This window comes from Arvicanthis niloticus, chromosome 13 (genome assembly GCF_011762505.2).
Source record: "Arvicanthis niloticus isolate mArvNil1 chromosome 13, mArvNil1.pat.X, whole genome shotgun sequence".
Lineage (NCBI taxonomy): Eukaryota > Metazoa > Chordata > Mammalia > Rodentia > Muridae > Arvicanthis > Arvicanthis niloticus.
In genome coordinates this window covers 21,827,205-21,845,118 of record NC_047670.1, presented here as the reverse complement: position 1 = coordinate 21,845,118, position 17,914 = coordinate 21,827,205, and the positions used below count along the sequence as shown (strand labels likewise).

General features: G+C 35.2%; 1 protein-coding gene across 2 annotated transcripts in view; it reads left to right on the top strand.

The window, feature by feature from the left end:
* Window positions 1–16,676, top strand: part of Eif3e (eukaryotic translation initiation factor 3 subunit E) — a 32,186-nt gene extending 15,510 nt beyond the window's left edge. For both annotated transcript variants that reach the window (XM_034516998.2, XM_076911325.1), the window contains exons 7-13: window positions 263–387; window positions 3,611–3,737; window positions 4,403–4,504; window positions 5,958–6,067; window positions 14,652–14,754; window positions 15,346–15,480; window positions 16,496–16,676. In XM_034516998.2, the coding sequence (XP_034372889.1) occupies window positions 263–387; window positions 3,611–3,737; window positions 4,403–4,504; window positions 5,958–6,067; window positions 14,652–14,754; window positions 15,346–15,480; window positions 16,496–16,534 (741 nt within the window). In that variant the 3' untranslated portion in view covers window positions 16,535–16,676. The remainder of the gene's footprint in view (window positions 1–262; window positions 388–3,610; window positions 3,738–4,402; window positions 4,505–5,957; window positions 6,068–14,651; window positions 14,755–15,345; window positions 15,481–16,495) is intronic.
* The last annotated feature ends 1,238 nt before the right edge of the window (window positions 16,677–17,914 follow it).

The following is a 17,914-nucleotide window of genomic DNA, read 5'->3' as shown; positions in this document are numbered from 1 at the left end:
AGTGCCTCCTACTGTAGAAAGTTGTTGCAGAAGATGAGTTTCACCCACAGTTAATGTCACCCTCCCACCCATTAATTAAAGACTGCTTGAGTCTGTCCTTGGTTTTAAAACATCTTTGGGTGGGGTCAAGCCTTGATCATAAAGCATAGTTATTATAGCCTTAGAATAGAGCCTTGTTGTAGTTCTAAAATCAGTGTGTTTATTTGCTTGTCTGTTTTTCATATACTAATATTTCCTCTGTATACGTTTCTTAATGCTTTAGTCTGTGAGTTCTCCACTCCAGTCTCTGCAGCAGCGAACATGGCTCATTCATTGGTCTCTGTTTGTCTTTTTCAACCATCCAAAAGGCCGTGATAATATTATTGATCTGTTCCTCTACCAACCACAGTAAGTTACATCATTGTTTAATTTTACTTTTGATATATGATTTTTGTGTGGGTGTGTGTGTGTGTCACATGCAAACATAACTCGTTACAACAAATTGATATATGATTTTTGTGTGGGTGTGTGTGTGTGTCACATGCAAACATAACTCGTTACAACAAATAAATAGATTGTGCCTTTAAGGCACAGTGGAAATAAATTGATTTAAAATTTAACATTAACATTGACTTGGCGATATGGCTATGCTAATGGGTATATCTTCATCACCAAATTATAACCAGTGAATATCCTCAACTGATTGAAGAGCAACTGGAAGAAAATTAAGAAATTTAAAATACTATGTCACAGCAGAATTTGCTCACAGAGACTAATGGAAATGATGTTTCAACAAAGTTTCTGTTTAGTTGTGTTTTTAACAAAGAAAAGTCATTTGCCAGTACGGATTTGGTTGGTTTTTTTATTTCAGCAGCAAAGACACACAACCAGAAACAAATGAACTTGTTTGACACTAGAATGGTTGCTCTGGTGAGGGCTATGGCGACCTGGTCAGGAGAAGTAGATGTTTTCTAAGATATGGCTGTCCTTGAGCTACTGTTGTCACATGCTGCATGATAGATTCACTTCTGCAGTCTAATATTCAATCTGGAATTCCAAAGTGAGACGGTGCTTTCATATAAGATCTGTGTTTCAGTAAGTCATTTAGATGGATGGCAGCATGGTATGAATGAGAACTTGCAGCTTTGTACACTTTCCATTCCGTCACAGTTAAGACTAGAAGCAGACCTTCCTAGCTGCAGAAATGTATGACAGGTACTTTCAAGTCACGCTGCAGTTCTAGAATGTTGCAGCCCTCACTGCAGGCACAAAGGAAAGTCCCATGCCTCTAAATTCCTTCAACCAAGTTACGTTGGAAGTGATGTTGTCACGCGTAGCCACATGCTAAGAAGCAGTATCAAGACCATTTAACTAAATTATGTAAGCAATAAAGTGCTCCCATATGCTTGTCAATTGATCATAGCGGTTAGTTAAGAGAATCTGCAAGAAAAATGTATTTAAGAAACTGATTATAAGAACTGAAGATGCAGCGTAGTGGTAGAGCTACAGCCTAGCATTGCTTTTGTGAGCCCCTGAGTTTGAGCCCTGGCATTGTGAAAAGCCAAAAATAACTTACATATTTGAAAGTCTTACTATAGGTCAGTATTAACCAATAAACATTTAAAAATGTATGATAAAATTTTAAATTTTATTCACTAATTTTTTTTCTCAAGATGGTCTCATGGAACCTAACCTGAACTTGTTTAGTAGCTAAACACTATTTTTTAAATGTTGTCAGTAAAATACTTTAGAAATTTGATTTCTCTTTATGTAAATACCTGCATAACCCTAGTTGTTAACAAAGTTTTCTCAGCTTCTGGCATGTATTCTCAATGGTGTGACTCACTAGGAATATGAAAATGTACAGTGACACAAAGTTTAGAAGAAGGAAAAAATACAAGTTTAGTGTCCCGGATGATAAATTTGCAAATTTTAGAGAAACGTTTAGCAAGTTCCATAAATACCTACTAAAATGAACTGTTTCAAAAAACTCTGAGATATGATAATGAGTTAGATTACTTGATAATCTGATTTTAAAAACAGATTATCAAGTAAACTGTTGTTTGACATGAGTATTGCAATTTGCTGCTTGAAACAGGGCTCAGGTTTTCTCAGATGATCCAGCTGGTAGCTGCTACATTTCAATTCTCTACCCTGAAGTTTTACTCTTATGGATATTTAGTTTTATACCTTATCTTAGTTTTATACCTTATCTTGGGGGGGGGGGGGCAGGTAAGCAAGAAGGTGAAGATTAGTAGGTAAAAAATGGCTAGAAACGCTCTGGGTTCCTCCAGCTGGAAGTTAGGCCCGGCTGCTCACTGACTAAAGGCCTCTCCATGGTTCCTCATGGCGGGCCCCAACACAGGAGGAAGTCCTTGGGTTTCCAAAACCAGTTTATTGGCATGAGGATGGTGGATGGATCTGGATGCACACTCCTTAAAACCCAGGGCGGACCTGAGTTAAATAGGGAGGGGAAGGGGTGCGGGGCTGGGGAGGAATGCTTAATTGGCTCCACCTTCTGGCCTTCAGGTACCTCATTAGTATGTAAATCTCTCTAGGGCCTGGGGCCTGTTTATCACGCCCACCTGTGTATGTGACTGAAGGGTGAAGGTGCAATGGAGATTAGACCTCCAGTTAGGCCCGACATCATTAGCTATTAAATTCTAAAGTCTTCTAAAGAACTCAGTAGCAATCTACAATATAATGATGCATGTGACATTCTAGTCAAGGAAAGATTGGAAGTTTAAATGTTAAAAGTTAAAAGATTGCTGGGATTTCATCTTCTAAGAAGTATATAATTGGGGGTGCAATTTCTGCAGAGGCAGCTTATTAATGGGAGTTGAGTTAGTGGTTTAGAACACATACAAACATACATGCATACATATATACATACACATATATACACACACACACACATACATCTTTGAGAAATGGTTTTTACAGACTGATAATTCTGACCTCAGTAGAGGACCTGCTGGGGGAAGGGGTCAGCTAGTACATATTGTATCAATATAAGGAAATTGATCAGGAGAAATGCAATGAGTTAGATCCTTGTTCACTATCAAAACAGTAGTATGATTTGATAAATAATTGTTAAGGCCCCTTTGACCTTTATCTTTTATCTGACTTTTATTCCTATTTTTCATTACTGCCACTGCTACTGATTCAATTTAGGCCATGTAATACTGCAATAATGTCCTCCCTATCCTTGTGCATTGTATAAGTGCCCAGTTTTCTGACTATGAGAAGTACTTTGCACATATCCTTTTTCATTCCTTTGTTCTAATGGGAAAGTAAAAGTCATAGCTGTTTTCAAGTCTTGGAATAAATAGTGCATCTAAAGACCTTCCAACATCTGTTGAACCATAAGTGACTTCCTAGACTCCTGAATGAGTTTTCCAGCTCACTCTTCATTGGTGATAGTGATGATATACCTATTGAGTTTCTTGGCATTGGATTCTGCTGATTATACAGGTGCTTATTCTCTTGTAATACTTAAATGTAATTCTTAAATTCTTGCAGTTTTAGGCTAAATAATGTTAGATGTTTTCTTTAGTTCACACTGAACTATGTACATGAAGAATTGTGGGGATTTAGTGAATATTAAGAAACTGTTGTATTTTTACCTTAGGTACCTTAATGCAATTCAGACAATGTGTCCACATATTCTTCGCTATTTGACCACTGCTGTCATTACCAACAAGGATGTGCGGAAACGCCGGCAGGTGCTAAAAGATCTAGTGAAAGTTATTCAACAGGTAAAACTAAACTTAAAGCAGTAAGATAGTAGGTGTAATCTGTAGATGCTGGGGTCTTAGGTGAAAATATGTAAGGTGAGAAGGAAGTCTACGTGAAATTAGAAGAGAGGCAAGCCCTGAGCTTACTTTTGCAAATTCACAAGTAATACGGTCTGAGTGATTAGTGCTTAGTGGAGCTGCTTGTTGATGGTTTATGGAGTGGTCACCTGTTCCAAATGGTGATCTTTTAACTAGGATATTGTAGTAAGAGTTGTTAATGTGGGCAGAAGCCCCTGCTGTTTGACTTACATGGAGCTTCTTGGGAAAAAAAACAAAACACCAAAAAAAAGCCAAAAAAATGTGATATAATCTAAGAATGCATTTATACAAAGAAATGATTGTTATTTTAGGGTATATATTCATACCTGGAAAAGTACATCATTGTTTATTGACTATAGGAGACTAGATATTAGAATTGAAAATTTGTGGAGTAATTCTAAGGTGAGAGTTTAGAGACTTTAATTTGGACATGTGACAAACTTCCTGTGTTATATGATGTAAGGGTTAGAATGGGTGCTTTGAGAAGATGAGATTGGATTATTAGCTGTGAATTTGGATTTTTTTTTTGGCACAATGTTAAACAGTGCTCAACAAAATCTAACCGGGCATTTGGTTTAATTTTATAGGAGTCTTACACATATAAAGACCCAATTACAGAATTTGTGGAATGCCTGTATGTCAACTTTGATTTTGATGGGGCTCAGAAAAAGCTTAGAGAATGTGAATCAGTAAGTATGAATTTTTACAAAGCAATTTATATTTTTAAATTTCTAGATGTGGTAAAGTATTGAAGTAATTGAATAAGAAAATAAACTAAATGGCATATTATTGATAGTATGAAGTCACCAAATTGACATTGTCTCCTTTAGGTTAGGGAAATTAAAACATCAACTGTCTGAATTCATTTGTTTCTCCTTAATTCTAGGTTTTTCTAATCTGGTTCATATGTAAGTGCATATCACAACTGTGATTCCCCTTATTTATAGATGGAGTAACTTGTAGAGTTTTTCAAAAGATTAAATTTAACATTTTCTAAAAACTAGGCAGTTTATTGCAGTCACTAATTTTATACTTCATTTTTCCTATTGTTTAGTTGAAAATAATGTTCTTTCAGAGCAAGTCTGAAATGTGCTGTGTAAACCAAAGTCAGTGGATTTATGGAGATACTTCCACCTGCTCTGCCTCTCAAGTGTGGTGTTAAAGGCCTGCGCCATCATGCTCTGATGCTGTGCTTTTGGTTTTGTTTATTATTTTAAAAAGTTTCTGCATTTTTTAATGCATGTGGACACACGTGGAAATCAGGGCTCCTCTGTGGAGTCGGTTTTGTTGTTTTCCATTACGTGTCTTCCAGAGGTTTAGTTCTGGTGGTAGGCTTGCATGCTGTATGCTTTCCCACTCAGCCATCACCAGCCTTGCCACACCTATCTATTTATTTGCTCATATTTACAGCATATTTGGGGTTAGATGAGGGTGAGTACATAGTTTGGATTTATCTTAAGGTGACGTCAGGCTCATGACCTTTGTACCGAGGTTTCTTGAGTGCTGGGATTGTAGGTGTGCAACCCTATCCTCAGATAGTTTTGTCTTTTAAAATCAAATTAGGGAACAGAATTCTGAAATTTAGCTAAGATCTATTTCTCTAAGGAAAAAAATGTAAATACACATTGTGTTAGGTTTTGAATATTAGTCAAAATAGGAAACTAAAATCTTTCTTCATAGTTTGTATCACTATAACCATGTGAACATTACACATTACTTATACATTCCTGTTGAAATAATCTCCTTTAATTATTGTCTTTGAAACGGGAGCTGTTCATTGCAATGTTTCCTAATGCTGTCTTGTTGTAGAAAGTTCATTCCCTTAGTTCGTTCCTTCTTTTTAAGAAGCTAGAGTGTGTTGTGCAAAACAAAATGTATCAGGGAAGTTGCTGTGTTACCTCAAATCATCAGTAAAACAAGGAGACAATGGTACTTCTTGGAGAGTTTTCTTTTTTTTTTTTTTTTTGTCATTCTTTATTTGTTTAAATTATTAAGGATTTGTACATGAGCAACATTCTAAAACTTCCTGTGCTGTAGGATTTTTTTTTACATGGTGAATAAAGCAATGAAGTAGACAAAGTGAGTCAAGTTTTTAAAAACAGTTGTCAGCATGATTAATTTTTCAGTATTTTATGTATCTAGGTGCTGGTGAATGACTTCTTCCTGGTAGCGTGTCTTGAGGACTTCATTGAGAATGCCCGTCTCTTCATATTTGAGACGTTCTGTCGTATCCACCAGTGTATCAGCATTAAGTAAGAACATACAGATTGTATTTATATTTTTTACCTTTAATCTCTGTAGACTGCCATTTATTTTAATGTTACATGTAATGAGATTTCAGTTAATTCCATTTTTATTTCTTTTAAAAGAAAAAATAATTTGCTAATAATTTATGAAAACTTTACATGTTTGAATTTTGAGAAATGTTTGCCTTTATGTAAGTGGCAGAATATAGTTTGCTGGAAGTGACAAGTTGAAGCCTTTTCAGCTTACTTCTAGTTATCTTTTTTAGAGTAAACAGTGTTGTTCCATTATGAAGGATAGATAAGATGGTTTTCAACAATGGGTTAAATGACTTAGCCCTTAGCAAATTGGAAGTGTTGTTGAAAGACGACTGCATTTGGTAATAATTTCTGTTAATTAAGTTTGTTTATTAAATTACATATTTAAATTCTCATATAGTAAGCTTCTGTGACATCCTAAAATGTTGAAACATGGAAAGCTTGTGGTGAATTTTAGTTGAAAGTTTCTCTGTTGTGTGAGAAAATAATTAGGAAAATTGTGAAATGTACATGAGCTATTAGAAACTAATTTCATGTATTAGGGTTTCAAAAATTATTAGTGTCTTTTGGCCACAGATGAAGTCAAATATAAAACATAAAAACTTGGTACTTTTAAGCTTTGCCTCAGAGGAATCGTATGTAGACCAAATTCTGTTTCTTAATGCCGTTTGGGATTGGTAGGAGATCCATCCATACTTGCCTAATTTTAGTGAATTGTCCTTGAAGTGGTTTTCCAGAGTTAGCAGTGTAGTGTGATCGCTGGGCTTTTTTTCTGGGAATTAGAACTTTGTTGTAGTTTGCAGGCATTCTTTTTAAAACTAATTCTCTTCCTATTCTTCATATGCAATTGATTGTGTGATTTTAAAAGGTAGGCACATCACATATGAAACTGGCGGACAGTAGTACATAGCTTTGATTGTTCTCTGTTTTTAAGATTTGTGTTTAAGTCTTTTCTGTGAGAGAGGAATGTTGAGTATTTGGTTTTCTTTTTGTGGTTTTTCTCCATTTCCTCATAGGCTATGGTTGCTTGTATGTTTGGGGTTGATGTGTTTTGTTTGCCTGTGTGTTTGACCAGAACTTTTTAGTTGCTCTTGTGTTTGAAAGCATATTTAATCTTTGTAAGTACTAATCTTTGTAAGTAAGTAAATAAATGTATTCTGGACATGTTAGGTCACAAGGCTTCTTTTCATTTTACTTCTGAGGTACCATGGGAAAGGAGTTTATGCTAATTCTAGCTCTTCACCTTTATAAATGGGTACTTGGGTTCATTATTATGTTTCTTAAAATTGAGCTTACTGTGTTTGTCAGTAAAATAGACTAAATCTTTATCATGTCTGCGCTCATAAAGTATGTAGTTGGTGAAGGTAATAGACTAGGAGGACAAATGCCTCTGTGAATGTTGATGGTTTTATCTGTGTTTGCTTGGCCTGCTTTTTGGTACTACCCGGGATCCAGACTAAGGCCTTCTCATAATTAATGAGAAGCAAGCACCTAACCACTGATCTATGTACAAAGCTCTCCAGTTTACTGTATGTATGTTTACTTTTTCTTTGATCTCTTCTGTTTTCTGCTACGCTATCTCTAAAGCATCTTAAACTAAATTTCTAGAGGGGTTCCAAAGCCCTGGGTTCTCCTAGTTCTTGAAATGTACTTACTTGAGGTTGATCAGACTTTCCTTTGCCTGCCTTACAAGATTAAAAATACATTTTTTTCTTGTAAGGAATACATAGATAATTTTCGTTTTCAGAATAGTAAATGAGACCAGGCCCATTCAGGTTGTAAGTGTTTTGAGATTCAAGGACTCAAAAAAACTCTAGCTGTGTATAGATACTGAACATCTATAGAAAAATTTATTTTAAGTCTTCTCAGTAAAATAAGTCTAGGAAAACCTAGAACTTTCTGTGGTGGTGACGGGCATGCTTTGTATCTTCATTGTTTAGCCTGACACTAGAGACTTGTAGAAATACTGACTCGGTGCACTCTCCTGTTACTTAGCTGGAAAACTTAAGGCTTGGTGTCACTATGGATTACCAGACTCAGGCTGATGATCCTCTCATACGTTGTAGTGTTCCTCACTAGGAATTGTTTTGTTGGGAACAGTTTACGTTTTTAGACATTATCTTTGTATAAATTGATTATTTAGAATCAGTAAATGAAGCGCTGAAGAGTAAACATGAAATCTTTATCAGCTGGTAACTGAATTACAAAATCTCAACTCTTAACCCTGTATTACAAAATCTCCCATCAGCTGGTTAACTGTATCATAAAATCTCTAGTTTTCTTTGACACACACAATAGTGATATGGACACACACAATTGTGATGTGTAATGGCTGCTGTGCTGTACCTTGAGGGTTGGTTATTCCAAAGCACAGCCAGGATTGAAAAAAATCACACCCCATCACTTCATTTTTTTATTCATGTAAGTTATATCTTTAGAGTAATGAAGCGACAGCACAGAAACATTCTATCTTTAGTATATTGAATGTAGGAAGCTTTTTCTTTCATATGTTGGAAAGCTGTTGTACTGGATTAGAATAATAGCAACTAAGAGTAATGTGAGGTATTTATAGTAAGATTTTACAAATGCAGCAGATCTCTCAATTCAGACTCCAATGATTTATAATCTAGTTAAATGAACAACAGAACTAACCTTTATCTTTAAACAGTACAGGAGAAAAGCACTTATTCTGTGATCTAGTTTTCAAACACTGCTGTATAGTGAAGTCATCATGAGAAGTTATATAGCAGCTTAAATAGAATCGATGTTTTTTTTTTTTTTTTTCTGGTTTCCCACAAACCTTTTGAATCAAAACAGAACCAACAATATAGCTTTTCAAAGAAGTATTCCCAGTGTTAGCCAGACACTGAGGATCAAGTAGTGACATCCTCAAAGGAATTAAAGTGTGGAAGAAGAAGCAGATACTAAGTGCACAAATACATTCAGATTTAAAAGTTATCACTGATGTCTTAGTTTTACTTTTCTTTTGTTGTGAAGAGACACCGTGGTCAACAATTTATAAAAGAAAACATTTAATTGGGGGCTTGCTTGTATCTAGTTTCAAAGGCTGAGTACATGAGCATCCTGACAGGAAATGTGGCAGCAAGCAGACAGGGGTGGTGCTTACGTAGCAGCTAAGAGCTTCCGGCTTACCCCAGGCATGAGGCAAGGAGAGCCAGCTAGACTGGGCCTGGTGCTGTGCCCTTTGAAACCTGAAAGCCCACCCCAGTGACATATTCTCCAACAAGGCCACACCTCCTGGTCCTTCCTGAGGAGTCAACAGACTAGGAACCTAACACTCCAGTATATACTGTGATGCCCATTCTCATTTAAACTACTACCTCAATAGATATTTTGAAGAACAATATGGAGTAATAGGAAAAATTACATGAATACACATTGTATATTGGAAAGCCCAGAGAAGTAATTCAGATGGAAGTTTCCGTCAATCCTAAATTCTTTGAATCTGACACTAGACTTAATGTAAATGTTTAGTGAGCCACATTATTTTGTTCTGTTCCCTGGACCATGCTGGCCTGTTTTAACACATTAATCAGTGTATGTTCATATTCTAATTTCATTTTTTTTCTTTTGTGGGTTGGGAAGATGTATGCATCTCTGGCCTCCTTTTCCTTCATAAGGACATATTTCAGTTCCTGAATTCAATAGCTTTATAAGGCTCATTGCTTATTAAATAACTTTATACTTGTGATTCAAAACATTCACTATTAATACACTAACATAAATCATGCAACAGCTGTCAGAAAAGATAGTATGGTGAGATTTAATTAAGTATAGCTTACTAGTTTATTAGATATGTGTGTCTGACATTTAAACACTGTTAAATAATTCTTGGACTAGTTTTCAACAGGAAATAAAACAAAGAATGAAAATAATATTTTAAATGCATGATAAACATGTTGGATTATGCACTAATATGGTTTCTTTGGAGGATTAATCTGGCTATTTCCAACTAATCTTGGGTTTTTAGCATTTTAAGTCATTAAATAAAATTAGACTTTAACATTTTCCTTAAAGTTATCACCACATAAGAATTTATATTTAAAAATCACATTTATTGGGAATAAAGAAATATAGTTAATAGTTTCAGAGGCCATTATTATCTCATTTCTGTGTTAGTTTTAATATAAGGTTATATATTTCAGTTGTTAGAATCAGCATTTAGTGTTTGTGAGCTTGCTATGTCTGCCTGCTCTCATAGTTAACAACAACTTCTACTTAGCAGATTCCTTTGGTTAGTTCTCGTAGCTTACTCTTACAGATAACACAGGCCTTCTCTTTCCATGTATTGGCTGTAGTCTTCAGTGAAAACCAGACCACAGGTTCCCATATCATAACCCCTAATAATATTTGAAATAAATTGCACTTGTCAACTAAAATTTGGAAAAACGGGTTATGAGATAGTTATTAATAATCACATGTGAAGTCCTAGACTCTTCACTAAGATGGACAGCATAATGACTGGGGAGTTCAGAGGAGAAAGAGAACATCCTCAAGACCTGTTATTGATGACTTGATAGATAATCAATGTGGAATCAATAAACCACTACTTAAGTCCCTAGATCAAGCTTTATATCTAACTAAGGCTTGTAAGTGGGGCCACCATTATTGATCAAAGAAAAAAAGAAGTATCTGGTTTGTGCTGGAAGCGTGAACAATCTTATTTAAAGCAACTTGATTGCGGGTAGAGCATTGGTCTTTGCTTGATGTTGAGGATTCTTTGCTTAGCGTCCTTGTGAATTTTATTTTTGTTTCTGTAGAACAGGTAAACTAGTCAACTTAAAAGATACATGAAGCAATTTCAGAGAAAATATTAAGGTCTTTTTGCATTGCTTCCAGACACACTTAAAATTTTTAATACTATCTGAGTCTATCTATACTCTGTTTCTGTTTAGAGCAGAACCAGCTTGAATCTTTTTTCCTCAGACATTCTCTGCTTTGATCCATTTTATAGCATTTCCTAGGGTGACTTAAGCCACCTTTATCTTCCAAGCTTTGATTAGTGTGTTTATTTTGTTCATTTGACTTTGTTTTTTGAATCTTTAGTATTTTGTATGATTTATTAGTATAGATATTGTTTTTAAAATATTTTTACATTTATTATTCTCCTCAATCGTGAATGAGAAAGAGCGCGTGTGTTTCTCCGTGTGCCCATAAGGTTAGAGGGACCTTCTGAATCAGAACTTCCCACTGTGTGATCTCTGGTTGTTAGTTAGGTTTGGCAGCAAGGACCTTTACATGCTAAGCCTTTTGCCAACCAGTTTTTACATTCTTCAATTTTGTTCTTAAAGTGATTGGTAGCTTGGATAATCTAAGGTGCCATCAAATAATGTGCTAATGCATTATTAGAACTTATTTCAAGTTTACTTTGACTCCATTTTATTAAGTAAAGAAAGGATCAAGAAACAGAGTGGAGACAGTGGGATTATTATAGCTCAACCCACAGATGTTTATGCAGCTCTACTGTGCATACTGTTAAATCACTGTAGCCATGTTAGAATGTGCATTTAAAGCAGAGGATATTGATTCTAGTTAGAGTTAACTGTGTAGAGTGTAATTTTCTTTTAAAATCTGAAATTAGATGTTTCCTTATGTGTAGGCTAGCATTGTTAACCCTGTTGGATTTCTCAGATTTTCTAGTGATAATAATGGGGGGGGGGAAAGGAGGGGAGAGGGGAAAGAGTAGGAGGAGATGGTGGTGGTAGTGATGGATTATGTGATACCTACTCCCTAAATCCTTGCACTCTTGAGAGTTGATCTTTGCCATAAGCATCAAAGCCAGTTCATGTTTCATTGAAAGAGTGATAGTGGAGGAAGAGAGTTGGTTTGCTATGGCTGTTCTATGGTAGTCATAGATATGAGAAGCTAAAAATTTCTATTGTAGCTAAAATAGAGGAAGCCATAACTGGATAATAAAGTTAGAATGTTTTTTACGTTTTGTATTATGAGATAGATATTTTTTTAAAGATAGGAAAAAGAGCAAGAAATAGACTGGTCATAGGGTTTTAGGGTGAAACAACTATGTAAAATAAATTAAGGGCTCAAGATGCAGATTATTTGGGTAATAACTGGGAAATAGTAATGGAGCCTGAGTCAGTTCCTGGTTTGAATAGGAAAGAATCAGACAATTAAGTATTGGTTGTCTCCTTTGTGATATACAATAAGCCATCTGAAAACGGTGCATATTACTTGGTTTATTGGGTACAATCTGCCTTGGAGGCATGTAGTCAGCAAAGTGACTAAGAGAGGTTAGTTATAAGAACACTTCATCACTGGAAGATGGATCAGGGTCCCTTTCTATTTGAGAACCATGTAAGAGAGGACAGTACGTGAGGAAGAGGGCATGTAGTCGGACAGCCTGTGCAGAGACCTAGAGATGGATGGGAGTGTTGGAAGAACGTTTAGTGTGGCAGTTGAATAGTGGCTTTCAGGATGAGAAGAGGTTGGTAAGGGATTTTTGGTGAGAAGCTGTGGTTTAAAAAGCAACTGAAGTACTTCCATTTAGATAGAACACAGAAGACTCAAATTGCCTTGGTTTTAAACTGTTATTTACATAACTTAAGCAGTTTGCGTTATAATTTAAAATTTTAATGCTGCCAATTACATAATTGTCTGAAAATTGGGTTCTCTGCTTTTAAACAGCAGAATATGGCCAGATACAGTGACAGATGACTTATAATCTCAGCACTAGGGGTGAGATTAGACAGAGGCAGGAGGCTCACTCCAAGTTTGAGGCCAGCCAGAGCTGAATAGCAAAATTCTGCTTCCAAAAATATTAAGTAAGTAGAATGGTATAGAGAAGATTGACTGCCAACAATCCAATTTTAAATAAATTGTTTCAATTGTGCTGAGTGAGATAGTATTTTTTAAAAACTTGCTTCTTAAGTAACAGCTTCTTCAGGTATTTGTTTACTTAGTACAAAGGAGGTGAAAGTTACATTTAAGGAAATGTCCTAGTAAAAAATAGAGGGATTAACTGCGAAGTTATAGGAACGATTATTTTCAGGATTTTCCCCATTTTGAAAGCAATGTCTTCTAACTGGGAAGTGGTGGAGGTCTCTGGCATATGCTCTGGCATATGAAGATTGCAAATTCAGGCCTTCCCTGAACTAAAGACAAAGCAATGGCAATTTAATTGTTTTAGAAGTACCAAACAGGTTAGGAATAGAGCACTTAGGGTCTTACTGCTGTGAACAGAAACCATGACCTTATAAAGACATTTAATTGGGGCTGGCTTACAGGTTCAGAGCTTCAATTCATTATCATCAAGGCAAGAACATGGCAGCATCCAGACAGGGATGATACAGGAGGAGCTGACAGTTCTGTATCTTCATCTGAAGGCCACTAGGAGAAGACTGGCTTCTAGGCAGTTAGCATGAGGGTCTTAAAGTACACCTCTGCAATGACACACTTACTCCAACAAGGCCATACCTCCTAATAGTGTCACTCCCTGGGCCAAGAATATTCAAATCACCATGATAAGAACAAATGTAGAGTACTTATCAAACTTATGCAAGGCCTGTTTTTCAATCATGTTATAGACTGTTTTATTGACAGACTTAACAAATTTTAAATTTTTGCACAAAATATTCTCTTTAAACAAATAGGGGTATGATAGACAGTATGTTATTTCCTAAAAGGTATTTTTGGTTAATTGAACTGGTTACATTTGGGTGAAAGTCTTATCACTATATAATTGCTTGTATAGCTGCTAATGACTTAAGTACATTTAAAGGTGTGTGTGCCTACTGTTAGATCCAGAATTTCTGTCTATAGTATTCCAAAAAAACTGTTTTGTTGAGGAGTGTGGTATATTATTGATGAGCATAGCTGACTTTGAGTCTTATTGAAAATATTCAAATTCTCTAAACTAAATCAGTGATTATATTAAAGAATGAACAGTGTATAATAGTTCAGATAAAGAGCATTTATAATAGTGTGCACACACTAATACATTCAAGTATAGTGTGTTCTTATCTTGTGCATATGTACTCTTTGTCAGTTGACTGACAAGTAGCTGCTCAAGGATAAGCCCTTTACAACCTTATTGTAAGTTGGGAAATTAAAGGATGCAGATCCATTGTCAAAGGGCATTTTAGCATGTCTCCATGATGTCAGCTAGTATTGTTTCTTCATCCCTTACATTGGCATTGTCGGTTACATTCATAATAACTGCAAGCAGTCCTCCAAAGTTCTATCAAATCATAAATAACAGCTTTAAGCATTTGCACTTCATAGTGGGAGTGCTTTGTTAGTGTCATAAATCTCTTCTTCCTTTGAGAGCTATTTTAGAGCATTCAAGATCATGTTTTCAGAACCACAAGTTTTATAAATGCAGAATACGGTATTTTTTTGTCAAGGATCTTTATAGTTCAGCTGGTATTATGAAGGTAATATAAAGAGGCATAAACAGGAATAGTATATATAGTTAAGGTCATGTATGTAAAAGTACATGATCCAGAAATATTTGAAGTATGTACAAAGTATGTGTCATGCTATGTACAAAAAAATAAGCTTTTATGTCTCTTATTAGTATGTTAGCAGATAAACTGAATATGACTCCAGAAGAAGCTGAAAGATGGATTGTAAATTTGATTAGAAATGCCAGGTTGGATGCCAAGATTGATTCTAAACTGGTAAGTACTATATTAGGTATGGCACATGCTTTATAGTAGTTGCTGACTTTTTATAATTCAGGAGAATTTTTAATTAGAAATATTATTCTATAAACCTTGTTTTTTGATACAGAATCACACTTTGAGGCTCTGGCTACCCTGGAATTCACTGTACTAGAATATTCTAGCCAATTGCCTCTTGTGCTGAGTTTATGGGCATGTACAGCACAGTACTTGTCTATGAATCTTTGTTAGACTGAGCCTAGTGGTGCAGGCCTGTCATCTCCCCTACTTTGGGCTCTGAGGCAGGAGGATTACATGTTCAAGGCCATCCTGGGCAAATTAACAAAATACTGTCTCAAACTGGAAAAGTAAAACCAGGACTTGACTGTAGCTAACAAGTTGCTTGTTCTGTGTCAGGCCCTATTCCTGATACTGTATTCCCCACCAAAAAATATTTGAATGACAGTTGTTTGAATGTTGGTGGATAAATATTATCATCTCAATGCAGTGTATAGGTGTGCAACAGTTATGTGGTATTGTGCTGTGCTCATGATTTACTGAAACACTCTAATCACTAACTTTACTAAAATAATTTCTGTTTCATTTCAGGGTCATGTGGTAATGGGCAACAATGCAGTCTCACCCTACCAGCAAGTGATTGAAAAGACTAAAAGTCTTTCTTTTAGAAGCCAAATGTTGGCCATGAATATCGAAAAGAAACTTAATCAGAACAGTAGATCAGAGGTAAGAACCAAACATTTTCTGTTCTGTCTTAGATTTAGCAATAATGTAACTACTTTTACATAAACTTTGGGAACACAATCAGTGTTGGTTAACTTTAATTTTATATTTCTGTTTAAGCTTACAAACATAGTGCTCAAAAATTACTAAATTGTAACTGTTTGTTTTAGATGTATTACACTCATTAGTCAAGGAAACAAAAAAAATACATTCCTAATTATAACTGGGTTTATTTCTTTTACTCTTGTGACTTTATTAACTCACTTCCTCAGGGCTCTCAACACAGAATTTTGATTATGATAGATGATAACTTAACATATGCTTGAAATGTACTCTTTCTACATCTAAGGAGTTAGTTCTATAAAAAGTACTGGTTTTCCTGCTGATCAGGCTTCAATTTTAATTTTATCTTTTTTCTGATGTTCATAGTTAACTGTCATTTTAGTAGAGGTCCCTTAGTTTTGTTATTCAAAGAACTTGAGTGACCTTGGGTGGGGGTTGGTTGTTTTGTTTGTTTTTCGAGACAGGGTTTCTCTGTATAGTCCTGGCTGTCCTGGAACTCACTCTGTAGACCAGACTGGCCTTGAACTCAGAAATCCTCCTGCCTCTGCCTCCCAAGTGCTGGGATTAAAGGTGTGTGCCACCACTACCCAGTTTGAGTGACCTTGTAACTTCAGAATTCCAAGCCTTTAATTCTCCTTAGACACTGATTTCATATAACTGATGATAGAAAGTAGTTAGTAACTGAAGTATTGAAGGACTCCATTGAATTAAGGTTTTTAAAATAAGGTGGAATTACAATTTACCTTGAAAATATTTCATGTGATAGTTTTTTTCTTCTTTGCTTGTTTTCAATATATTCAGAATAAATTTGTGAGTTTCTTTCCCATGCTTATTGATTATTGTTATGCTTTATCACTCTCCAAAAGCCATCAATATTAAGATGCTTGTACTACTTCCTTTTCTGTTAAGTGTTCAGATTTCATTTTATCTTGATTTCTCTCTGCATATGTTTTAGGCTCCCAACTGGGCAACCCAAGATTCTGGCTTTTATTAAAGGATTATAAAGAAAAGAAGAAAGAGGGATCAGTGGAAGACACAATAACCAATGTGTATAAAGGATGACATACATTTTTAGAAGCAATTAACATGTTTGCTACAAATTTTGGAGAATTTGAATAAAATTGGCTATGATTTCATTTTTTTTTATCTTGCTTGAATTTCCTTGTTTACAAGTGTGTTTTATTAACTATTTTTAAACAATTATTTACTTCTAGGAAATTGTTAAATAATACAAAGAGGTCTATATGTAAATCCTTGGTACAGTAGAACCGTACAAACCAGTGTTTTGACATTGGCACAATATATGTAAATGATTCTTTTTGAATATGTGTAGATTTGTGTAACTCGTGGTTGAGGTATAGAACTATTATTAGCTTACACTCTGTCAGGTGTGCACATAATATAATCTCAGTAGTTGTAACACCTGGCAACCACTAATCTGGTCCTCATCTCTGAGAATTTTATCAAAAATTGAATTTGAATTAGCCTATCATTGACAGGTTTTATATCTGCAATTGTATAGAACAAAAGTATTCAGACAAAAATAGATCTATATTGAATTTAACATGATGAACAAAATGTCATATCTGGGTGAGTAGTGTATTCCTTTTATTACTAAATAGGATTCCTGTTTTTTTGTTTACCACATTGCATTCTGATTTGGGTTTCCAGTTTGGTACTATTACAAGTAAAGCATTTTTAAAATGTTTATTAGTCTTTCTAGTTACAGAGACTAAGTAGAGTGTAGGTTGAATTTTATAAATTCCCAGAATGTTTTACACACACAAATTTAACAGAAGCCTGTGTTATCTAAGTATGATTTCCCCACTGCGTCTCGTTCACATAGAACTTCATTAGCATGTTTGTCTGTGTTGTGTTTTTCTTTGTTGTTGAGCTGCCACAGCTTGGGAATTTTTCTTTATCTTCCCATGCTAATAGTATAAAAAGGAAAGACTGTTTGTTTTACCATTTGTCAGACAACTGTTAAAAGTCAGTCATTGAGATCCTAACAATTATATTGCATATCCCACTTTAAAAGCGTAGAGAACTAGCAAGAGCAGAATGTACAAACTTTCTCTAAAACCAACATGTAATAATTTTTTAGGCCCTGGAATCCTTATGTTCTGTTAGAACTGTTCAACTGTCATGTAGAACAAAAGCTTATGTTTGATTAAATGAGTGCTTATGACTACCTTGTAATACAATACAGATATAATCTATAATTAGAGCCTGCTTTCTATACCATAAACAAACAAAAAGCATCATTTAGACTTATGAATTATTGCTGTTAGGTGGTTTTATTTTGTTTTTCTGGGTCAGGGCAGGAGGCTATTACTCGGAGATTTGTTTAATGACATTGTAGTTTATGCAAAGT